We start from the raw sequence: 26409 nt of genomic DNA on the forward strand, positions 1-26409 counted from the left end.
CCAGGTAACGTGCTCATCAGGCTGGCTGTGAAGGTAGATCACAGAACGTGATGTGTGTGCGATGTTCCTGTAGCAGGGGGACAGAGTTGCCATTGCCATTTGCTTTTCACACCCAATCGGGACTTTGAGATATCTGTGTTTGATTGAATAGTGATCAAGGAATGAAAAGGCCTGCACACGATGAATCGTCCCTAGTGCTTTTTCCTGCATCACAAAATTGATTGACAAACGCCCTGTCCATGTTTAACTCCCCAGTCCTGTGTGAGTTGGCCTATTTACTGTGGTGTAGCAATGCTTTTAAGTGATACACTACAGGATAGATAGACTGAAAACCAAGATGGCAGCTTCCACTGAGATAGTGAGTGATGTGTGTCCTCCTAGTGCCTGGGGACATGCAATGTCTGCTCCGGAATACGTTAAAATGGCCTAGATCAGATTCACTCAATATTGCACAGTATTTATGGGTGTTTTACTCCATCCAGGCCCATTTCCTGGATGGTGCTCATATCTGTTTCAGTTCAGATAGTTGAAGCTGAAGGACACGTTATATTTGTACGGTAGTTTTGCATTTCCAAAAGTTTATTTTAATTGTAACTCTAATAGTGTGTAATGAGAGCAGTGCTTGTCAATGCCTAATCCTGCGCTGTCCAGTCAGTGGTGCTGAAATTGTAGCAGTTTCCTTTCTTAATGACCCATGGTGGGAATAGAATACTCTGCTCTTTGACTTGAGGTACTGTCTGTTTTCTGCTGACGCCAGTTCTGTGTTCTATGTGGGCCTGCAATCATGGTTCCATAGTTTTATTTACCTCTTTATTTGTTCCTTATATTTTTATTCTAACCCTTTCATCAGTAAATCATGTATTTCTTATGTGAAACCGAAAGTAATTGTGTATCACAGGATGAGTTACAGGAGGTTCTTGACATCTCTGCCCTGTTTTGAGCAGACAGAAGCTAGGCCAATATGTCACACCATCTGGAGACCAAACTGTTCAGTTCCTCAGGTGTCGATAGGAGTCCGGTCAGTATGGTTTAGTGACTCACTCCTGTATTGCCCTGGGCACTGGCCCTGGGGGCAGAGGGTCGTACTGTAGGGGAACTCTACAGTACTGGGACAGCAATGTTCCTCATACTTGACCAAACCCTCAGGCTAATGACACCAAAAAAGGACATTATTGAGATGTGTGACAGTGACTGAAGGCTGCTCTACAACAGTGTATGGTGCAGCGAGAGTTGCTGTATTCTAGTGTACAACAGTGATTGGTGAACAGTGAGGCAACCTGAAGGTGTCTTGGTGGCCGAAATGTTTATCTGTACTCTTCCTGAAATAATCAGACGAATAATAATTGAATTAATTGAATTCTTTTGAGTGATACTTATATTCTGTAAATCAATCAATCAATCAATCCATCCATCAATAAACTCTATTTACATAGCACATTCAATACAGAAGTGCAGCTATTTAGTGAACCAGATCTGCCCCAGTTTCTGTACTCTAGTCTCCAGCAGTGATGGGCACAGCGAGAGGTGAACAATGTCCCTAACTAAAGAGCAGAGCTGCCACAGCGCCCAGGGATCTGCCTGTTTATGGTCCCTGCGTCAAATTGGCTGAGATGCGTAATATTGGGAGTTTTATATTCTCTCTAGCATGACTAAGTTCATTACTGACGCCAGCTGATCCCTTCCACTGGGCTGTTCTAATTAGCCTTCAGAATAAATGGGGTGGACTGACGGAAACATGGGTTGGCTATAGTGCACACTTGATAGTGCACACTTGTCTGGCTTTAAACTGTGATCTTATATCTGACTGCATAAATAGGAAGTTTGAGATTTTAGTTAGAGAATGGTCTAGTGGCTCTTGTTTATTCAAATTGATGTTCAAAGTCAAACTACAACCACTTACAGGACCTCTCACTTATGCCATGTGCCATTTATCTCCTGTAGTATGTACTTGTGTCCTCTTCATATATGGATTTAAAAGCATTGAATTGGTCGAAGCAACAGCTCCTACACCAATCCATTCCCATTTGAATCCATGTGGGGAACTGCACAACTCCATACTTCAGGAGAAGGGTGGAGAATTGGGACACAACATTATAATACTGTCAAGGCCAGAAATATTGGCACCCCTGCACTTCTATTGGCTTTTTTTCTCTGCTTTTTTTGTGTTGTTCTAATGCAAACAAAATAAATAAACATGTGAATACCAAAGCATTTGTAATTGCAACAATTTTCTGGCAAAAGTGGTGCATTATCTGAAAGAAGTGCAGGGGTGCTAATATTTTTGGCCATGACTGTATATATAATATTACCAGGCTGACCTTTAATAAATAACTTACTGTACCTGTTGTTACAGGGTTTAACCCTATGATTTTACGGAGGTGCTGTAGTCTGTTGCATGTTTGTACTGCATGTGCTAACACTCTCAACTGTAATACGATTCCTATCAACATCAGACCTGTGCTTACCAGGCCAGCCTTTAATTGCCTGTATTAGACTGATAGCCTTTAATAGACTACTCTATACCCTGTAGGCTAAACTAGAGGAGAGCTTATTGCTGACTTCCTCTGTGGGCCTGCTTGTGTCTCCGTGGTGATTTGAGGGGGTCTGGAGGAAGTGGAGCCGACAGTTGTGATGAATGATGTCGCTGTCTAGAGAGGCTCTAGGGAGGCGATATGCTGCTGGAGCAGTTTTTATAGGAGTGATTTAAGACAAGGACGATGGCGAATCTGGCTGGCCTCGTCTGGTCCGAAGCAGAGGCCCGACTAAGTGTGGTTACGTAAATGCATTGTGTCTGTTGTTGCATTGTAGCTGTGGTCTGTTTATTAGAGAATGGAGAGAGGCCCAGGCTCCATTTCAGAGACACAGAATTCTGAATTGTTTTTTTGGGTTACACTTGGAGTAAGGCCCTCTTTATGTCTGTGTTAAGATAACACGCATCCCTTTGGTCGTTGAATTTTTCATGATTTCAGTTCTCAGTGAAAACGATCCTAGGGAGATGAAAACAATGTTTTATTTAAAATCCCTCATCCCTTCATCAGAATGTGTACCACTGCATATTATTAGTTGGTTGTTTAGTTCAGTTGTACCTTTCTGGTCTCTATTACTGTGATAGATACAGGTACCTACAGTGCATTCGGAAAGTATTCAGACCACTTCACTTTTTTAAACTTTTTTTGTTATGTTATAGCCTTATTCTTAATGGATTAATATTTTCAAAATTTTAATTTTGAAAATATTTAAAAAAAAAAATCCCTCATCAATCTACACACAATACCCAATAATGACAAAGTGAAAACAGGTTTTTAGAAATTGTTGCTAATTTATTAAAAATAAAACATTTAAATATCACATTTACTTAAGTATTCAGACCCTTTACTCAGTACTTTGTTGAAGCACCTTTGGCAGTGATTACAGCCTCGAGTCTTCTTGGGTATGACACTACAAGCTTGCCACACCTGTATTTTAGGAGTTTCTCCCATTGTTCTCTGCTGATCCTCTCAAGCTCTGTCAGGTTGGATGGGGAGCATCGCTGCACAGCTATTTTCAGGTCTCTCCAGAGATGTTCGATCGGGTTCAAGTCTGGGCTCTGGCTGGGCCACTCAAGGACATTCAGAGACTTGTCCCGAAGCCACTCCTGCATTGTCTTGGCTGTGTGCTTAGGGTCGTTGTCCTGTTGGAAGGTGAACCTTCGCCCCAGTCTGAGGTCCTGAGCGCTCTGGAGTAGGTTTTCATCAAGGATCTCTCTGTACTTTGCTTCGTTCATCTTTCCCTTGATGCTGACTAGTCTCCCAGTCCCTGCAGCTGAAAAACATCCCCACAGCATGATGCTGCCACCACCATGCTTCACTGTAGGGATGGTATTGTCCAGGTGATGAGCGGTGCCTGGTTTCCTCCAGACGTGACACTTGGCATTCAGGACAAAGAGTTCAATCTTGGTTTCACCATCGTTCTTGGTCAACTCCCTGAGTCCCTATTGCTCAGTTGGCCGGGCAGCCAACTCTAGGAAGAGCCTTGGTGGTTCCAAACTTGTTTCATTTAAGAATGATGGAGGCCACTGTGTTCTTGGGGACCTTCAATGCTGCAGACATTTGTTGTACCCTTCCCCGATCTGTGCCTCGACACAATCCTGTCTCGGAGGTCTACAGATAATTCCTTCGACCTCATGGCTTTGCTTTTGCTCTGACATGCACTGTGAACTGTGAGACCTTATATAGACAGGTGTGTGCCTTTCCAAATCATGTCCAATCAATTGAATTTACTCCAATCGTTGTACAAACATCTCACAGATGACAATTTCTAAAAACCTGTTTTTGCTTTGTCAGTATGGGGTATTGTGTGTAAAAAATAATTTAATCCATTTTAGAATAAGGCTGTAACATAACAACATTTGGAAAAAGTGAAGGGGTCTGAAGACTTTCCGAATGCACTGTATTTGCATGGCATCCTTACTGTGTTAGAATACTAAGTTCTACTAGGAGGATTTTGGATTGTCTATGCTATTCTCAGAACTGTTTAGAATGATTCACTCTTCTTTTTTAGGATGGATCTTACCACCAGGTGCTGCCAAGGTCTTCTGAGGCTATTGCTGCACTGACGACATCCATGGAAGTGGATTAGAGACTCTCAGTCAGTTTCTTGGCCGTCTGAAAACAAGTACACAAGGTGAGCCTCAAGTCTTCTCCATTCTTTCACTCACAGTGCAGTTTATTTTGGTTATGAAACTTCCAACCCAGATTCTACATCAAAGGAAGTGTAGAATTATTAGACTATTGGAAGTATTGGAATCAGGGGTTTCAAAATAATGAAGAATGCTCACACAATTCCTTACTCCACATCATAGAGAGTTGGGTTTGTTCTACAAGACACATTTCTATTGGATTGTTCTGTAATGATTTTAACAAGCTCCAGGTATCACACTGCAGAATGAGCAGGGAGGAGAGAGCAGTACCCATTAACCATCCATTGTAAAGGCACATAGCATGGGAGCTTTGTCTTAACCGCAATGCTGTGCTAACCACTATTACTTCGAGGGGTCTACACACTGTACCACATTTGATTAAGAAGAAAGGCATCAGTCAGGTTTAATTAATCACTAGGATTTGACAAGCGGCGTTGATTACACAATTTTCTATTCTTTTCAACTGCCATCATTATGAAATTTTTAAAAGCTTTGCTTGTTTGATTTTAAGGATAGTCGTCAGTGTAAGTGTGTCATCCAGAACTCTAAACTAGGGCAACAATAGCAAGCCTTAATGTGGAGTGTGTGTTTGTGTGTGTGTGTGTGTGTGTGTGTGTGTTTGTGTGTGTGTGTGTGTGTGTGTGTGTATGTGTGTGTGTATGTGTGTGTGTGTGTGTGTGTGTGTGTGTGTGTGTGTGTGTGTGTGTGTGTGTGTGTGTGTGTGTGTGTGTGTGTGTGTGTGTGTAAAATACAACCTATATGTGTCTGAGGGGTGGTACATCCCTCTCTCCCTGGTACTGTCCACACTAGTCTAGACAATGCCTCGGAGCCCAACGTCCAGTGAGGAGGAGATGGCCCAGAGTTTCTCTGATGGTTCTGGAGGCTCGGAGACAGACAGCTCCAAGGAGGAGCACCCTGGGGTGGACAGACCCAGCAGGAGGACACACAGAGAGGACAAGACAGACAGAGACTCCCTAGTAATCTGTGTGGTCATCCCTGACCTGCAGCAGGCTGTGAGTATGGACAGGGACCTTCTTTATGAGATGAGATAAGATAAGATACGCTTTAATGATCTGTTTCCAGTCAATATCCTCTGGTTGACTCACTTGCTCTGGAGGTCACCAAAACAGCATGGACAGGGACCACATTCTCTGGTACTCCCCTTTCTCCCAGAAGTGTGCACTCCCCCTCAAGGATACAATAAATCATTGGATTGGTATAAGCCACTCCTGGGCTATAGGGAGTTCTCATCATACTTCTTACACCAGTCCTTTTTATTTGAAATCCATGAGGGGGAGGAAGAAAGAGAATCTGGCAAAAGGATCCATTTGATCTTGCTTCTCTTTGCTCTGGGTCTATAGTAGTCATTTTACTGTGGTGAAAATAAGTAAGATGCAGTTGTTAGTTCTACAGCATGCTGCTCATGGTATAAAGATAGGCACCCCATTGTATTGTAAGTAAAACACTTACTAAGGCTGTAGAAATTAGGTCATAACCATAGTTGGAAAGGCGGAGGCTTGGCCTGGCATAGATGCAGGCCTAGCCATGTATAATGTATGAACTGAATGTCACATTGTTAAAAAAAAGTGATTTTTAGCCAAGCAATTTGACAAATGTTTATGAAGGAGGGAAGGGAAGCTATCTATGGGGAAAAGGGAAATAAGAAATACTTTGTTAAAAAGTGCTGGTGTTTTCATATTGTCTTATCAGAGAAGAACACTGCCACATACTGTACTGTAGACCCACCAATACAGAGAATACGTTTCTGGATATGAATGTAGCATAATGCTACATTTTAATCCAACTAATTGATTCAACTAATTCCAGATATTTTTTTTCTCTCCACTAATAATGATATGCTCCTCTGCCAAATGACTTCATGAATGGCCATTTAGTATTGCCTCTGTATGAGATAGGATAGGTAATTACTGTAACAGAACAGAATATCATTAGTACCCATTTTCCTACTGTTTTGTGTTGGTTTCCTCAGTCTATTCTACAGTAAACAAAAGCTATTTATTCGCAGACATGCTGGCAGAAGAAGTGTGCTATTGTTTACCCGGGTCCATCTGCTGCTGTGGCTTGGATGTGCCAATAAGTGAGAAATCTGCATGTTTGTTTTTGTCTCTGTTTTGGAGCAGAAGTGTATGAGGTTTCAGCAGGACGCTACAGTGTGGGTTGCCAAGCAGCAAATCTTGTGCACACTGACCCAGACTCTAAGAGATGTACTGAACTATGGGCTGTTCCAGCCTGCTGTCGAAGGTTGCGAGAGTGGCTTCCTGGACGAGGAACGTCCCCTTAGGGACTACCCCACACCCACCTGCAAAGGGGTCCCAACTCTGGAGGTACACTACTGCCTCCGTCCTTCAGGTTCAGTCTTAAGAAGAGGATTTACTGTTGTTTCATCTAATCTAAGTCTAATTGCTTTCTATTCATAATACCAATGTGTTTTGAAATATTAGCCTTCACCGGGGGTGCAAATATAGACAAAACACTAATTGAATCTCAATACAATATAGGGACTTCCCCCAATTAGACCATCATCAAAGCAATGCATCTGATAATCTACTCTAGTGATGAAAGCACTAGCGGCAATACAATGCTTGCTTTCAAAGCAGTAGGCAAGGCTATATTCTGATGAGCCAGCGTTGCTGGAAACTACCTCCCTCAGTTGGTAGCCTAGTCCCCTGGTGGTGCTGTTCTATCTGACTGAAAGTTAATTAGTGCTTGGGTGATCTAGTCTGGTAAGCCTTACCGTGTGTATTATTATAGTATAAGTTACCACTATGTGCTGTGTGTAAGGGAATATTTGGGTCACATCTTATTTTACGACATGACCAGGTATTGACTCAATAACAATAACCACGTAGTGTCTTAATTAGCTATTCATTAATTGATTATTAAACCATTAATTTACTCCTATTTCCAGTTTCGTTACAAGAGCCGGGTCTACAAACAGCCCAATGTGAACGAGAAGCAGATTGCTAAGATTCACACACAGGTGAGAAACATGAAGTCTTTATGATTAATCCTTTTTCTCTTTGGCAACATGTTATTGGGAGGTGTAGTGTCTGGCACTATATCTAATGGAAGCTCAGTACACTGGACAGCTGCTGTTGCTGTTACTGTTGTCTTTGATGTATTCCTTGTTTATTGTGTGGTCCCTCTTATCAGATAGACTGGCAAAACCATAAAGCAAAAAGCAAAAACTTAAAGCAACCACTGAGGTCCTGTCCCTGTAGTAAAGTGGATTATTGATGTGCAGGATTTCCATTGGCTCAGTAAGCAATAGTTATGTTAACATCTTAAATATTGTTTAGGTTGTAGATTGTATGACAGCAAACAGTGCCCAAGAGAATTCCCATCATATCCCTCTGTATCAAATGGGAATGTCATACTAAATAATTCACACTTACGGAAACACATTGATCTGCCATCCTGCTGTTCCCCTTGCTTTTTCCTCTCCATCCCCTTCATATCTGTGTGCGGTGGGGGGGATTGTGTGGTGTGTGTGTGTGTGTGTGTGTGTGTGTGTGTGTGTGTGTGTGTGTGTTGGATACTGTTGAAAGTGTGTGTGTGTGTGTGTGTGTGTGTGTGTGTGTGTGTGTGTGTGTGTGTGTGTGTGTGTGTGTGTGTGTATAGATGTGAGAGAGTGTTGTCTGCTCTGGTGTGGCGTAGGCCCCTCCCTGCAGTGTCCCTGGCCTGCTGAAGGCTGCAGCCTCTCTCTCTGGGACCTGCTCTCTAAGCTATTTATAACTGGCCTGGAAAGCAGCACATGTGTCCCTGGGAAAGCACCATGAGAAGAACAGCAGTGTAGAGACCTGTGTAACCAGCATCTGACCTCGCTCCATCCCTCCCTTCCGTCCTGTCTCCATCTCTCCTTCCATCGATGCTTCCCTCCATCCCTCCCTTCCTCCCTCTCTCCCTCCCTCCCTCCCTCCCTCCCTCCCTCCATCTTCTTCCCTTGCCTTCCCTTCTTCCCTTCTTCCCTAAGTCACCAATCCATGCCTGACTTTCTCATCCCCCGCCCCATGACTACTTTGCTGTCCACTCCAGTGGATCTGAGAGGATTAGAAAGATGTAAACAATATGGCAATGCTCACCATCTTGTCCTCTGATTGGTTGGGTGGAAACTTTTGTTTGCTTACAACAATGTTGCTTACACCATCTAAACCTTTACGAGTGTCCAGAGTGTCTCGTGGATTGGGACTAGCTAGGGATCATCCTCTTCTCTCTGAACTGTTTTCACTGTACCTGCCTCCATATTCCCTCTTAGGCTAACCTAAGGAAGTTCATGGACAACATCCAGCAGCAGCAGCTGGATAACGTGGTCAAGATGCTGGAGAAAGGACTGGACCCCAACTACCATGACCCAGATACTGGTGGTATGCACTATGCACTACAAACTACACACTAAGTATCCACTACACAGTCACATGGGATGCAGGATATTGTAGCACACTCAGTGTACTATGCAGACTGTGACTTAATATCCTGCATCGCATGCTCTTGTATACTTTTAGCTTCTAAGAAGCAGACACTGTGTCAGATCAGTTCTGAATGCCTGAGTTTATGGGGTAAATGTAGGTATCAACTCACTAAGCCTCAGACTTATGTTTCAGTTCACCTTGACTTTGTGTGACCAAGTGTGTTAGTCTTTTCTTTGCAGACGGAAATGCAATAATCTCCTTCCTCTCTGAAGATCTATAATAACACCAGCACACCACCATTTTGCATCTTGTGTCTCCAGAAACACCTCTGACCTTTGCAGCCCACCTAGACAACGTGGTGGAGGTCATCGTTGTGCTGAAGAATGGCGGAGCACATCTGGACTTCAGAGCACAGGACGGGATGACCGCCCTGCACAAAGCTGTCAGGGCCAAAAACCAAGGCTCTTTGCAGGTCATACAGTACTTCTATAGTTTTCCTCCTGCTCTTAGAGGGTAGTACTGTAACATATCTGGTTCCATTTTATTTTTACTGTCCACTACTGAGGTATACTTAGAAATTACACAATAAAATGGTAATAATGTTAGCTGTTAGTTGCATGTCTATTACATTTTTATGTCTATGCACAATGAAGACATCAAAACTATGAAGGAACACATGTGGAATTATGTAGTAAACAAACCAGTGTAATCTGATTGAGTGAATGCCAGAAGTGTGCAAAGCTGTCATCAAAGCAAAAAGTGGCTAAATATAAAACATATTATAAAATATAAAACATATTCTGGTTTGTTTAACATGTTCTTTCATAGTTTTGATGTCTTCAGTATTAATCTACAATGTAGAAAATAATAAAAATAAAGAAAAACCATTGAATGAGAAGGTGTGTCCAAACTTTTGACTGGTACTGTGTATATATATATATATATATACAATGCTGAAAAAAAGAAAGTAAACCCTTGCACAGTTTTTTTTGGGGGGGGGGGGGGTTGTATTGGAGCCTGAAATTAAACATCATTTTATTTGGATTTTTTTCCCATTCAATTCAGGCAACATTCAACAGTGAGCAATTACAGCGTTGAGACTTTTAAAATAAGTCTCATTGCCCCTCAGACTAGGCAATATTCACCCATTCTTCTTGGTGAATTCCCCAAGCTTTATCAAGTTGGTTGGGGATTGTTGATGGACAGTAATCTTCTAGTCTCCCCTAAATTTTCAACTTGGTTTATATTTTTTTAAACCGTAAATGTGACACTCACAGCCATTCACTCTCTTTCTATTAAGCCATTCCAGTGTAGCTTTGGAATTGTGCTTGTGTATTTTTCCAAATGAATGGTGAATTTCTACCTCAATGTTAAGGTTTTTCTCTTAGTGGTCAGCAGTATCACTCAAATGATGTGTGGCAAACTCATTGCAGGAAGTCTTTCTTTTTCAGTAATGATTTTAATCTGGCCTCTGTCATAAAGGCCAGTTCTGAGGAGTGACTGGCATGTTGTTGACCCATGCATAGTTTTCTCTCATCTAAGTAGTATTTAAGGTCTGTGGCTCTTTCAAAGATACCATTGGCCTCACGGCGGCACATCTACAATGTTTCATTATTCAGCTGTCCCTCGATCTAATATGCACTATCCACTTTTTAATGATAGGAACCTTTCAGAGGGAATAATGTTATTAATACATGAACCACTATTTTTGCAAGCAGATGGAGTTCATCCAACTATTGTGGAACTTGGTAGGGTAATTTGAGTGCTTTGTATGAATGTTGGTTTGTCATTGCAAGGGTTCACATACTTTTTCACACAGGAAATATTGGTTATACATTTTTATCTATTTCTATACATTGTTTCACTTTGAATGTGTGGAATATATTGTGTAGATCAGTTGAAAAACAATACAAATTAAATGCATTTCAATGTTAGGCTTCAAGTAACAAAATGTGATAAAAGTGTAGGGGTTCACATACTTTTTCTTGGCACTGTATATGTATCATACTTTTGTGCTTGGTTCATCCCTGTTACTGTAGGTGTGAAATAGTGTTGTGGTAAGGCTCTGAACGTAGTTGTTGTTTGCACCTAGTGGCTTCTGGGTCTTGTGTTGATTGTTTGTTTTGACGCTCTACTCTGTCTGCTATAACACTGTGTGTGTGTGTGTGTGTGTGTGTGTGTGTGTGTGTGTGTGTGTGTGTGTGTGTGTGTGTGTGTGTGTGTCCACAGGCTCTGCTGGACCTGGGAGCCTCCCCCAACTATAAGGACAGCCAGAGCCTGACCTGCCTGTACCACACAGTCCTGGTGGGGGGGGACCCTGGCTGCTGTGAGCTCCTCCTCAGGGCCCATGCTTCTGTCAGCTGCCACGACGAGAACGGTTGGCACGAGATCCACCAGGTGGCGCTATTATTTCTGTTCTATGGGTTTAGTAGGGGAGAGTCTCACAGTGGTAAAACAAAGTCAAAGTCATACATATGGACTATCTTGTAGTTAGAACATTTGCCTTTTGACATAATACACGGTATGAACTGCCTTAACTGATAAGCAAGCTTTTATAGACTGTATCAGGTTCATAACAGTAAGTTACAGTACACCTAAGACTTCAACTCAGACCTTACTCTGACATCTAGTGTGCAGAGGAAGACACTACAATATTTAGCACATCAACAAGTGTTGTGTTTGGTGTATGTATTTGTGTTTGTGTTTGGCAGGCCTGTAGATATGGACATGTCCAGCACCTGGAGCACCTCCTCTTCTATGGAGCTGATATGAGTGTACAAAACGCCTCTGGCAACACTGCCCTGCACATCTGTGCTCTCTACAGACAGGTCAGTCAGTGTCATCGTTGCACCACCACTGTGTTAGCCTGCAGAGCTAAAGCCTAGGAGCACGGCAAGCAACACTCAGCTGATGCTTCACATTGATGACGTTTTCTTTTACACTCTGTAAATTGTTGATTATTATACCAAATCATTTGAATGTACATATGGCCCTTGGGACTCATTGTTTTCATTTATTGCATAATCTTTATAGTGTTCACTTCAGCTATCATGTTGTTCTCTGCGCTCAGGGATAAATGGAAACTCATTATTAGTTCTGCCAGACCATTGCATGAAGAGGCTGCAGCCATCTGCAGAACATGTTGTCACCACTCTCTTGAATGACACGTTTAGACAATAACACATTCAGTAACATTTGTAACAGGATGGTTGGCCAACACAGCCTACAACCAAATCAGATTCTCTCAGTCTCCCGGTCCCCCAATGACCCCCCTGGGGAGTTTCAGTCTGGGGTGCTACTGTACTGTGGTTGATCAGGTCGCTACATCTCAGGATGTGTGTGTACTATACTAAATGTGATGGATTGCATTGTAATTGAAACCAGTGATCAATATTTGAATGAGTTAATGTTACATTTAATAAATAATAACCCACGCCATACACACTCCCTTCCAGATGGTGTATTCAGTGTGTGTGTGTGTGTGTGTGTGTGTGTGTGTGTGTGTGTGTGTGTGTGTGTGTGTGTGTGTGTGTGTGTGTGTGTGTGTGTGTGTGTGTGTGTGTGTGTGTGTGTGTGAGCTATTGGCCCTGTTCTTCACAAGGTCACTGGTCCCATGAGATATGGCACAGATCATTAAGCCTTTCTGCATGCTGCGCTGTTCTCTACTCTCCCATCCCCTCCTCTCCTCTCCTCTCCTCTCCTCTCCTCTCCTCTCCTCTCCTCTCCTCTCTCCTCTCCTATCCTATCCTATCCTATCCTCTCTTCCTCTCCGGAGTCCTCTATCAATTAATTTGACTTCTATCCTCATGTAAGGTAGATTACTATCAATAAATATTTGTTCAATCAACCAACCATTTCGGACAGATTTGGTTATGTTTAGCCTCTACACATGTTATTATAGACGATAGCTACATTACAGTATATGCATATCTTTCTTCATCTAAGGAGCAGTAGCAGAAAAATAAGAGCAAGTTGTAGGAGGATGAGCTCGAACTGGTAATATGGTGTGTGTGTGTGTGTGTGTGTGTGTGTGTGTGTGTGTGTGTGTGTGTGTGTGTGTGTGTGTGTGTGTGTGTGTGTGTGTGTATGTGTGTGTGTGTGTGTGTGTGTTCGTTCTTACATGTGTGTGTGTGTGTGTGTGTGTGTGTGTGTGTGTGTGTGTGTGTGTGTGTGTGTGTGTGTATGCGTGCATACATCCCTGTGTGTGTGTGTGTGTGTGTGTGTGTTTGTGTTTGTGTATGCGTGTGCAGTGAAGCCTTCCGTGGGTGGGCTGCTGAATCCAGCAGGCTGAAGTGGGCTGTAGAGCCACAGTACCACAGCTATACAGGCTGATTCTTTCTTTTTCCTCACAAGCTTTGTATTAGCATGCGTGTTTACTGCGCTCAGATCCTTCAATGCTAGCCAGAGAGCTGAGGGCCTTTTACCTGGAACCATAGGTGAGCTACATCACAATCATTTGTTCCCTGATTGGTTAAATGCTTGATCAAGATGGCTCTTGGTTGGTTATCTTGTAATGGAAGTTCAGAGGAGAGTGATACTGCAGCTTGATAGGAGTGGTGAGGTGGTGTTGTCATTGTGGTTCACAATTGTCCAGTGTCGACTGTAACTTTATCTTTCTCTCTTTTTCCATCGTTCCCCACAGGAACACTGTGCTAAAGTACTGCTTGTCCGCGGCGCCAACAAGGAAGTGAAGAACTACAGAAGCCAGACACCATTCCAGGTATGGATGAACCCAGACCCTATGAACCTTGAGACTAAGGCTTGCTGTGGCACATCTACAGGACCATGCTTCCTTCGGCAGTACTGCTGTAGAGGGTTGCTCTCTCTCAGATAAATGACATCAGTAGAGAAATGGATATATACAGTACAGCGTGGTATGTGACACCTATAAGGTTGTGTACTGTAGCTTTGTGACAATGCACTGTGCATATTGAAACCAAACACTCTCCTTGTGCGTGGTTTCAATATATACAGTATGTATTGTATCTATTGATCTGATTTATTGTCACAAATTGGTGTGTTTACTCACACTTTTGAATGTGTGTCTTAAAAAGGGAGAGCCAGGTGATACAAACTGAATCCATTTTATTTGGGGTTGTTAGTGACTTTCACAAAGCAGTACGTGACTCCCAGTTCCAATTAGTAATTTAGTGTGATGTATTGTGGAGGTTGAAGTCAAAGAAGTGAGAACTTACAACCTCCAAGAAACCTCCTATATTCTCTTTCTTTTTTCTTGTCTTTGTTTTCTTTCTTTCCATCCACCGCCACTATGCTCTGATCTTTTCCGTCTGTGTGTAAACGTTTTCATGATGATAATTCCACATCACACATTCTGGATGCAAAGAGAGACCTCTTTCTCTCTCTCTCTCTCTCTCTCTCTCTCTCTCTCTCTCTCTCTCTCTCTCTCTCTGTTGAGCCGAGAATTCCACATGTTGTTGGGAACAGTTTCAGATGGGAAGTTCTCTTATTTCTACTCAGTTCTCATATCCCCCCCCCCACACATACACACATCTCACATCTCCCCATCTCCTCATCTCCCCCCATCTCGGTGAGTCTGAACTCCTCTGCTTTGGTCTGGTCCCACTAGCCGACAGTTTTCCATGTAGGAGGGATGTTTATGTAATGTACGTTTCCGCTATGCACTGATGCATCCTCTCATTTCCTCTATTATTCATCCCCTACTTCTAAAATGATGTTTCCTGCCTCAATGAGTCCTTAATTACAGCTCATTGAAGAGGTCCATAACCCATTTCCCAACCCCCCACTCCCCTCCCCAATCAAATGCTTATTAAGTCTGCCCAGTTTGGCAGGCATGACAGGCATCTTTCTGCCCTGGCTGTGTTGCATTTAAAGCTCCCGTTCAACTGGAGCACTATCGTGCATCCCTCTCTCTCTCTCTCTCTCTCTCTCTCTGTCATGACCTAGTTTTCATCTGAAAATTACGTCCTACAGAAGCTGTACGTTCCTCATCCTCTAATCATTGTTTCTCCTCCATATGGTCTGTGACCAGGTAGACAGGCAGCAAAGAGATGTGGGGTGAGCTGGGCAGGACAAGGTTAAGCCTCCTACGAGGACAAGATGGATGGATGAGAGGGGTATCTCTTTGATAGCAGAATGTTTCTGCATAATTAACTGTGCAGGAGTAGATACAGTCCCTTGGGAAAGTATTCAGACTCCTTCACTTTTTTCACATTTTGCATCATCTTTTTAGCAGACTCTTTCTGTGGTGAACTGGAGATGGTCAGACATCATACAAGGACAATTAAGATAGGATGTCATAGTTATACTGTAGCAGAAGGACAAGATGGGTATCATATTAATAGCTGGTTTCTGGGAGAGATGCGAGTCACACTCACACATGCTTGGAGTGTCATGTCACGTGTTGTTGTTGTCAACCCCACAGGGCCCCTCCTGGTGGTTTATCATAGAACCATCCACCATCACCATTCAAGCACACTCTGTGTACATTATTGAAATACTGTGCAATGGCTAAGAGTGTTACTAAACCAGCTGAGGAATCACAACCATCTTCTAGCATGCTTGCACAGCAGCACTGTAACCTGGTCCAAGATCTGTATGGACTTGGACTAATAGGTCCAGCCCCTAATATGACTATCATTGCCATGCCATACAGTGGATTTGGCTAAAGCATGTACAGATCTGGGACAAGGCTAGCAGCATTGCACTATATAGTAGCTATTGCTGCAGTATTATAACAGCAATTGCCATTACAGTATTATTAACAGCATTACTGCACTGCAGCTGCAATTATTGCTCTGCATCCATTTCAGTTATGGAACTGCAAACTAATGAATATTTTGGGGAACTTTTCATTTATGCCAGAGGGGGCTCATTAAGGAAATTGTTTTCTCATATCTGCCCACATTTCAGACTGCGGGGTGGTGGGTGGTGGGAGTTCATTTAGATTTTTTTGATTAGATCTTCTGATTCGATGATGATCCCCAGTGTGTATATTGAAGCTACCTGCCTTGGTATATCTCCTACTCCAGTGACCTGGTTGTTGTATAAGAGTGGCCAGAGGTGGCTTTATCAGGTCTGGCTGGCTGTGGTTGACTCACACAGTGTTCTCCTACTGTTGTCCTTTACCACCCACCATGTACAAGCTCTGGGCTCCCTATGCATTGGGTTATTCTTAGTACATTAGGATGCATTCATGTTGTGTTTCACAACAGTAATTTGAAAATAAGGTGTAATGTTGCTCATATAATTGCGGAAATATTTTATGGTTTTCCTTACTGTACATGGTCTTAGATTTGGAATGCAGTCTGTATGGATTGACAGGATGTTTGTTAAATTCCTGGCTCTTTTTTTCATCAAAGCAAAACGTTTTTTGGGTGAAAATGACCCTATAATAATGTCTTATCACAAAGCTATTTTTCTTTTCTAGGTGGCCATTATTGCGGGGAACTTTGAACTGGCGGAATACATCAAGAACCATAAAGAGACTGATATTGGTAAGTTATCAAACTGAACCTGTCTGTGTGTGTTTGTGTGTGTGTGTGTGTGTGTGTGTGTGTGTGTGTGTGTGTGTGTGTGTGTGTGTGTGTGTGTGTTTGTCTAACAATCAACTTGACTGTTCATTGTTTGGACAATTTCTCTGGACAACCTTGTAATAGCACTAGGGTTTTGGATCCACTTCACTAGGGTTTCTAATGGGTTTTTAGCAGGTGTATTGTATTGAATGTAATAGTAGCTAGCCAGAAGCCACTCTGTGTGTGTAAACTTCCTGTTTCCTGGCTGATACACGTGCTCTGTGTTTGTTCTGCAGTCTTCAGCTATGAACCCTCATCTGGTTCCACACTTAGAAGCAGCACTCAGTGGAACTGACCTACTTACTAGTGTAGTAGAAAGGGACTGAGATGGAAACACACACACACACACACACACACACACATACTGTATGTGTGCGCGTATGCACATACAGTACACACACATGCACTCACTTACTTTTCTAAGTGTATGCTGTATATACACTCATCGAACACTTTATTAGGAACACTATACTAACACTAATACTGCTGTCAAAACAGCCTCAATTCTTCGTGGCATTGATTCCACAAGATGTTGGAAACATTCCTTTGAGATTCTGGTCCATGATGACATGATGATCACACAATTTCTGCAGATTTTTCAGGTGCACTTTCAAGCTGTGAGTCTTTCGTTCTACTACATCCCAAAGGTGTTCTATTGGATTCAGATCCGGTGACTGGGAAGGCCACTGAAGAACACTGAACTCATTGTCATATTCATGAAACCAGTTTGAGATGACTTTTGCTTTGTGACATGGTGCATTATCATGCTGGAAGTAACCATTAGATGATGGGTAAATTGTGGCCATGAAGGGATGCACATGGTCAGCAACAATACTCAAATAGGCTGTGGCATTCAAGCGATGATTGATTGGTATTAATGGGCCCAAAGTGTGCCAAGAAAACATTCAGACTGTTATATAGAGAAATTGTAGGCCCTAAAGGGATTGTGGCCTGGGGGTGGTCTAGTGCTGCTTTCTACAGAGCTCACACCTGTGTTCGTATCCGACCCATGACCTGGTGACACATCCTCTTCTCCCTACTTTCCTGTCGCTCTACACTGTCCAATTAACCTTGTTGAGACCAGGCTTTCCTAGTTTTGGAAACCCTGGGGAAATCCTTTGCAGAAAGTAGCTACAAAGGGGTGGAAACCCATTTGAAATGAGTGACGCCTTGTGACACGTCAAACCACTAAAATATCTTGCTTGAGCAGTGCTCTGAAAAAACCTGATTTTCCTTCAGGTTTTCTTCCGTTTTCTTCAATGTTGCAAGCTAGCATAGGCAATAACTCTATGCAAATATAGTCCTACCCGGCTGGAAAAGACGATGCATGGACACCAAGCAAACATTCCACGGGCAAGTGGCGGGAGGGTTCTTGGAATGTTACATCCAATGAAATTACGAGCACATCGCTCCATCCAGTTCAATCCAAGCCAAATCGGCTAATCTTAAATTCTCCACACCTCCAAAGGAGGCATGAGAACAACGTGATTTGGAGGTATGGCTACATGAGACTAGTGTAATAAACTTGATCAAAGTATGACAAAGGTTAATAATAACAAGGTGATAGGCTGTAAAGAACAGGGACAAAGGCTAGCTACATCTATAATAAAAAAACTGCTGGGAATTAAAATCTCTCTGTCATCGTTCTTGCTTCAGTCATGTCTTTCCTCTCCTCAGGCCAGCTCTGAACTTCTGGCACACAGTCAGTAAACATAATGCTAATGCCAGCAATCTTATTATAAGTGTCAGAACATCTCTGTCCTTCAAATAGACACGAACACACACATTTGCTATACAGTACACAGTACACCCCAGAGCGGCAGGGTTATTTTACAGTAAGGCAGAATATCCTCTATCTCGCCTGAGAGTCAAAGAGAAAGGTCATCTGACGTTTGCAGGTTAACAGTAGGCTACATGGACTGAATAGATCAAATGCATAGCTATAACACCTGCATGACTTCATTAGCAACGGCCGCAAGCCCATAGCATGTATGTACTGTATGTAACCGCCTTGTTCAACAGTCGAGTATGTAAATCCTCCTCCCCTATACAGCATATTAATGGAACCGTAAATATGAATGGCACCCCTGTGGTTGCCATGGTTCCCAGATACATGTGATAATTGGGTTAGGGGGATCTGCGATCTGGTCGATGCTCAGTAGGGATTCCAAGAGTAGGGATGGGTGGTATAGTCTACAGCCTCATGGTCGGTTCGGTAACTCATGAGTGTTATACATGTCTACATGTCTACTGTATTGTCCTGGGTACAATTATCCCTGTTGGTCTTATTGTGTGATACGTTGAGGCATTCAGAGTCATATATAGTATGTTGCAGAGGTGATTTGGAAAAACGCTGTCATGATGAGCAGCCCTGTCTGAGACTTGTAAGCCCAACTGTCGGCCTCAAAATTTGAGAATGCGCTCTTGGTTTACTGGTAGACACTTGGGTCATCCATGTGAGAGGTGCCCAGTGTTTATATATAGACTCTTGCAGGTGTCGAAGAAGCTGATCTGTCTGGCTCTGGAGGTGTTCTGGAGGTGTTTCTTGAGCAAGCTTTCTTGTGCTTCACTCAGTGGTTGGAGAGCTTAAACAACAATTGCAATGTTTGCAGATGATGTTTCTTGCACAAGCCCCTTTCTGTTCTTGATTGATGGGGTGTTGATGTTGATGTGTTAATGAGGACATGAACGCTGGATGTGAGAGTGGTGGTTGTTGTTGGAATTTGTCCTAGACTGCACATTTTACAAGCATTTACTATACAGTTTTACCAAACAGAGCCTATAGAAGATGAACATGTTTTCAATTGGAATGATGTGGAAAGGTCTAGAAACGTGTTGCTAAATTACAAGTACAGTATTTTTTTTAGTGTGAGGGAATGTTGATGGAAGCGTTAGGCAATTAAATTAATTCCCTTAGAGCTGCTGACATCATCATGTAACCCAACACAGTTTTCCAGGGATGCCTTTTCTTTTCCCTAATCCCCCATGATTCGAAAATTGTCTATCAAACAATCAGGCACACAGCACAGCACATAGCTACAGTACATAGAGAGTCAGATAATTCACAACCAAAAGCAACTTGCAGTGACGAATTTAGACTTCCTCGCTAAGGTTGCCTAGCAACACAAAGGGTTTGTTTCCGATACAGCTGTTCTCGTGAAAGCTAAGGGTTAAAATCCTATTTCTTAAAGCTCCCACTGAAAATGGATTTATGCATGGTTAATTGTGGTGTACGTACTGTATGTGACTGAAACTCCTCTCTCCGCATATGTTTGACAGCCTCATATCGTGGATGTGGGCTCTCACCCATAGCAATTCCATTAACTTGGGTTATTATAAGCGTTTGAAGATGAGTTTTTAGCCGTCTAGTTTAAATTGCCATCAGAATAACTAGCAGTAATGATGTTAATCATAAGGCTTGCAGTTGCATTAGTCGTTTATTATCATAATTGACACATTCTTGCCCCCACTCCAGCTTGATACCTTGTTGTTTCTCTTTTTAATGTGAGCCTAAGTGAAAGCAAGAAAGTGCTTCGAGCTCTACAGTGTGTGTTGGAGAGAGAGAGAAAAAATAAATGGGGAAAGAGAGAGAGAGAGGGAGAGATTGTGTACGCATGAGAGTGTGCAAGAGAGAGTGTGTGTGAGCAAGAGTTGAGGAGAAGGAGTGAGATTGTGTATGCGAGCGAGAGAAAGAGAGTGTGGAAGAGAGAGAGAGAGAGAGTGTGTGTGTGAGAGAGAGTGTGTATGAGAGAGAGAGAGAGAGAGACAGAGAGTGTGTGTGTGTGTGTGTGTGTGTGTGTGTGTGTGTGTGTGTGTGTGTGTGTGTGTGTGAGAGAGAGAGAGAGAGTGTGTGAGAGAGAGAGAGAGAGAGAGAGAGTGTGGAGCGGGTGTGTTGTGGCTCCTCTCCTCCTCTCCCAGTGACAGGCAGAATCATGTGGGGTGGGCTCTGTCACCCGTGTGCCTACCCAGCCTCTTCATTGTCACAGGCTTCTACTGGAACTCGTTGCTTTTTCACTCCACAAATACTTGGATATACGTTTCACATATACATCTTTTTTTATTTCATCATCTCTGCATTAAAATGAACAATTAAGCAATAAGGAAAAACTAAGTGGGGAAACATGAAGTCTTTTCTGAATGCCTTGAAGAAAGAAGGTAAGAGATGATACTGTACTGTACTGTTGAGCCTGGAATTTGTTTCTGAAGGTTTGTTTTTATGCTTTCATGGTTTTTATGACAACTAGAACTAACTACTAGAACTTTGTGTGGCACACATAAAGAGAACAGAGAGAATGGGTTTTGTACTTTGTATTATGTCTGTCATGTAGTCACAAAAATTGTGTGTTTACTCTTGAACAAACATTTGATCGTGATGTAATGCATGTTTAATGCCTGAGAGATTTGCTCACGTTCTGAATCGCATATAATGTCATGGTTAAAAGTGAATGTAAATCAGCTTTCCCAGGCCGTTGCTGGAAAAGAGAATACAGTATGTTCTCAGTCAACTTACCAGGTAAGATAAGGGTTAAATGTATACATTGGAAAAGTAAATTGTTAAATCAGTATTACTTCCTATTATATTATATAACTCTTTTAGCTCGCAAAGATGTTCATGCTTTTCATAGTTAGCCGCAAAGAATCTGGGGAGACTTGTGCCCCACAGTTTTCAAGGAAAACATACTTGAAAAGTAATCTCTGTGCAGACGATTGTCAGTTAGTTTGATTTGTTTAATAATTGCCAATGTCACCTTACAAAATCCAACTTGAATCCATCGCCTCTTTGCTGCAAGTGAATTTAGAATTGAGTCTGTGACAGTTATAGCTGAAGAGATTGAGTCATATAAAACTGTTTGATGAAACAACAGCATGAAAACACAGAGATAAAGGGTTTGTTATGATTCCTCCCCTTCATGCATATCCACCTTCCTGAGGTTCTGCCTCCCACGTTGGTGATAGGCCATCCTGAGACCACTACTAGTGAGAGAAGCAGGGGAGGGGGAGGGAGGCAGGGGAGGGGGAGGGGGAGGGAGGCTGAGATCTAGCACTGTGAGGCAGTGGGGGTTGTGTACCCCCCTCCCCCTCTCCCTCTCCCTCTCCTTTACCTTTCATCTCTATGCCTTGTGGACCTACATTATTGTTGCATGGCTCACTAAACACTGCCATCTGAGGCTTTCTCTATGTAACAGGGTGTCTGCCAGAGCATGTATTTGAACCCATGTTACACAACCTACTCTTGAAACTAACGTGCTAACCATTACCCTTCCAAAACTATGGCACTGGTTGGGTGAGCTTGACACTAATTCAGGTCTCAGGAAGGTTACATCACTGTGCGATGATAACTTTAGTTACATTTGCTACGTGTCCTGGTGGTGGGGGTGAGGGAGGTAGGGAGAGGGCTTTGTGCAACTTGGAATTTCTATTTTATATTCAGATACAGAGAATAATCTTGTTAGTGTAGAGGTCTCTTGTAGAGATGATCATAAATAAATCAGCTCTTGTCAGTGGCTTCATCTGTGTTCGTAAGCAGAGGCTTGTTCTCACTCTCTCAGAGTGGCCTAACTCTGTGGGGTCAAACTTGGGCTGAATTCAAATGAACCCTACCCACTCCTGCAGATCTGAGAGGATGGGATAAATAAAAGCAACAAGGCAACATTTCCACACAGCCAATCAAGCGTGCAAGGTTAATATTACCATATTGGTTATCTACTGCAGATAAATGTGATTGATTGATTGAATGATTGATTGATCCAATCCTCCCAGATCTGCAGGAGTAGGAGGTAGGGTTGTAGGGGTTACCTAGGAGGTGCATAGAGGGTAGGATTCTAGGAGATAGGGTTCAATGGGTTGATTTGGAATTCAGCGTCTACTGATGTTGCAGATGAGCCTCCTCTTCCTCCCTGGCATTTAGTGGCAGCAGGGACATAAACATAATCATTAATCATGCTTCAGCTGTGCACATCACTCGCAGGGGGATTCCAACTGGGGTAATTGAATACAGCACCTCAGCTAGGCTGCAAGCTTTAGCCTCAGAGCAATGAGCTTCTTACATACTGTTGAATGAGGCTTAATGCCTGTGGTTCTCTTTTGAATCCAAAGAAGTGTGTGTGTGTGTGTGTGTTTGTATTTGTGTGTGTGTTTGTTGCGTGCATGTGTGCGTTCGTGCGTGCGTTCGTGCGTGCGAGTGAGTCCTTGACCTTAAGAAATAACCGCATATTCCGTTAACTAACCTGGTTATTGTAAGATTTGAGGTTACAGTACACTTGATCTGATTCTATTTTTCTCTCTTCCTCCAGTGCCTTTCCGGGAGGCGTCGGTGCAGCCTACCCGTCGCCAGCAGCAGGCCCCACGCAGCACCCTCGCCGCCCCGCGAGTCCTCCTGCGCTCCAACAGCGACAACAACCTGAACGTGAACAAGCCTGACCGCTCTCCCCTGCCCTCCCCCACCTCCTCCCCCCTGCGTAGCCTCTCCCCCCGCCACCCCCAGCAGATGCAGAACAGCCCCAATGGGACGGTCAAGACTGTGGGCGGGGTCCGGGGGGGCCGACCGCCCCCTCGTAGCAGATCCCCCTCCTTGGGGCGACTGGGGGAGGAGACACGGAGACAGACCCCCCAGCGCCAGAGCAGGTTCGTTTACCGTACTGGAGTGTACTGTACCATGGACTGGTTTAGTAGTCTGGTTTAGTAGCCTGGTTCCAGATCTAAATGTGCTGAAGCCAGCTGCTATGACTTTGTCATATTAAGTCATACTGTATGGAATGGTGGAATATGTAATGTTGCCTGGTCCAAGATCTGTATATGTGTATGAGTATGTCATGTACAGTCGTCAGAATTAAGTTGGAGCACACACAGGTAGGCTACTGTTTAGGATTTCACTTCCTTATGCCCTCAGTACTGTAAGGTGTCCTCACAAATCCTGGTTTTGGCCCAGAAAGGTCCCAGATGTTCATGGCAGCTTGGGGAGCAGAGACACTATAATGCTCCATCATTGGTCTGGTTTCTCTCTCTTTCTCTCTCTCTCTCTCTCTCTCTCTCTCTCTCTCTCTCTCTCTCTCTCTCTCTCTCTCTCTCTGTCTTGTAAGGCAATGAACATCAATTCAATTCTAGTCAGTTATCTAGAGTGAGGAACAGAGGAAGGGTTTGTTGTGTTGGGATGAGCAAGGCTCTAGTGTAATTACAGACAGAAGATAAGTCTGGCAGCGATGCAGTTGTCCCACTGCCCCTTGTTTTTGTGTGGAGTCTCAAAGCCAATGCTCACAGCAATTACTCTTTGAACATTAGCTACCCCAGTCCTATTGCAGCAAACTGTGTTGTGTGTGTTAATTTGTTCTAAGAATTACAGCACATCTGTTATTGTCGCCATACCACCACACCACACCACAGCTGAGATATTTTTAATAATTGTGTGTGCGTGCGTGTGTGTGTGTGTGTGTGTGTGTGTGTGTGTGTGTGTGTGTGTGTGTGTGTGTGTGTGTGTGTGTGTGTGTGTGCGTGCGTGCGTGCGTGCGTGCGTGCGTGTGTGTGTGTGTGTTCACACATTGTATGCGTCTCTTCACCTAGCAGGGGGGTCCAGGGAGAGAGAGCAGGCTCAGTAAGTGGGCCATGCCAATTACTCACTGGTAAAGCAAAAAAGATGGAAGGAAATTAAACGAAATTGAATCTAAAAATGACAGAATCACATGACTGATGATATGGAGTTTGACCTTTCTCTACCCTACACTGATCCCCGCTCCTTCCTTCCGTCTAGCTTGTTATGTGTGTTTGCCTTCTCACTCTACCAGGTGAGCTCGCTAGCTAGCTAGCTTAGCTTAGTGCTGAATATATTATTGGCAGTGTTACTGGAGTGAGCTATTAAAATGGGACATCGTCCCTAGTTACACGAGTGGTTGCTATGGCCATTGCCGTATGGTGCATATGTGTTTCAGCAGCTAGCTGGTCCATAGTGTATTAGATAATATCCTGCAGACAGGGGAGATAAGCACTTACAGCTGTAGTGTACAAAGTGGATGTGATCCAGTAATTGATCGTTGCTATTATTACTGTGATCTGTGTGGACTCAGTCGATTCAGCCTCTTTAAAAGGGCAATAGATGATAAACACTCATATTTATGTTGTTCAAAACAAAAGCACTTGGTCTTACAACTTCAGTCAATATTGTTCTTGATGCACCAGATACAATATGTCTTGATGATGGCCCCTTTTCAAGGTTTACACACAGTACAGTAGAGCTATCAAGCACAGTTCTCAAAGCCTAATATAGATTGTTCTACTGGTATTAGCTTGTTTCTTTGAAATATCTAAAAAAATATCCCAAAATAACTCCTATTGTTCATTACAGTGATGATGATGAACAGGATGCCTCAGCAGCAGCAGATCAAAAATAGACATGTGATGACAATACTCTTACCCAACCTACATATGTAGAGGACCTATATTTCCGTGTCCCTGTTTGCATAAATACCTCCACCCACGTCTGCCTTTTTCCAAATTTAAAATCCTTATGTAATTCAAATGTCTTTGGTTGGTAGTTTTTTGTTTTTTTTGGTGTGTGTGTGCGTGTGTGTGTGCGTGTGCGTGTGTATGTGCATGTGCGTGTGCGTGTGTGTGTGTTAACCAGGGTTTGGGGTAAACACGGATGTTTTTTGCATTAGGGGGGTTGGTAGCTAGTAGGTTTTGTCCCATAAACTGTTCACTAGATTATTTATGTTGTTATGTTGTTATCTATAATTCATCTCGTACATAAGCATCTCATATGTGTCATACCTTCCATAGCACAAGCATTGAGCTCAATACACTCGTGTTGCAGCCATTTAGACCCTACTAACACATAGCCCCGTCACCGGCAGTGTTTGAGTCACTCTAGCACGACACAAACACTACCGGTTGCAACTTACTGAACATTGCAGATAGAAATGCCATGAATAGAGCTGATATGATTTGATTGATTTTACTTTGATTCCTTAGATGCCAGAGCGGCACATGTCTCTGTTCTACACAATCTATTTCTTTCTGAACATTCCACAATGTTGTGCCCCACAGAACCATCATCATCATCATCATCATCATCATCATTAGCATCATCACTATCCTCATTCCCATCCTTATTACCATTCTCTTCATCCTCATCTTCATCATCATTCTCCTCCTTCTCCTCCTCATCTTCATCATCCTCATCCTCATCCTCATCCTCTAGCAGACCCCTACCATGGAGCTGGTACATATAACAGTCAGTGTGACAGTGGACAGCTTGGTTGTTAACCAGTCAGGAAGTGTCTGTCAGTCACGCCACCCAGTGCTCCTCACCCAGCCACCCAGAGGCACGGCTATTAGACCGTAAAGTCATCACCACTAAAAGGTCAATGATTAGTTTGACTGCTGCCATTTAGAAAGGTCATGATTTTTTACAGTGCAACTTTGCTTCGGAGGGGATTTCATGCATTTTATATGTGGGGTTGGCTATAGCATTTAAATTGGGCATAATTGGATCTATTTCAATATTTGGTAAAACTTTACTCTAAGTAATATTTTATGAATATGTAATATTGAATATTCATATAGCCTTTTGAGAAGCAGTCAGTCATAGAATTAGGCAATAAGATATATTGTATAATAATAGATAATATATCACAGTTAAGGGGCCTCTTGTGCCTTTTTCCTTTATTAAGCAGCTTCATAATGTTATGACAGCTTTATTAAACAAACAGCATTGTTTAGCTGACTCAAATGTCATGTTATTGTAGGAAGAAACCCT

The 26409-nt window shown here is 42.9% G+C and overlaps 1 protein-coding gene across 1 annotated transcript in view; it reads left to right on the forward strand.

The window, feature by feature from the left end:
• Positions 1 to 5496: 5496 nt before the first annotated feature.
• The window catches only part of shank2b (SH3 and multiple ankyrin repeat domains 2b), a gene marked incomplete at its 5' end in the record, with an annotated part of 60439 nt that continues 39526 nt past the window's right edge, over positions 5497 to 26409 (forward strand). Inside the window, 10 exons of the mRNA XM_083667403.1 lie at positions 5497 to 5691; positions 6820 to 7023; positions 7608 to 7679; positions 8955 to 9063; positions 9429 to 9580; positions 11338 to 11505; positions 11820 to 11936; positions 13751 to 13828; positions 16517 to 16583; positions 22955 to 23285. Of these exons, the coding sequence (XP_083523529.1) occupies positions 5497 to 5691; positions 6820 to 7023; positions 7608 to 7679; positions 8955 to 9063; positions 9429 to 9580; positions 11338 to 11505; positions 11820 to 11936; positions 13751 to 13828; positions 16517 to 16583; positions 22955 to 23285 (1493 nt within the window). The remainder of the gene's footprint in view (positions 5692 to 6819; positions 7024 to 7607; positions 7680 to 8954; positions 9064 to 9428; positions 9581 to 11337; positions 11506 to 11819; positions 11937 to 13750; positions 13829 to 16516; positions 16584 to 22954; positions 23286 to 26409) is intronic.

Source organism: Argentina silus (assembly GCF_951799395.1).
Source record: "Argentina silus genome assembly, chromosome: 3".
In the NCBI taxonomy this organism is placed as follows: Eukaryota; Metazoa; Chordata; class Actinopteri; order Argentiniformes; family Argentinidae; genus Argentina; species Argentina silus.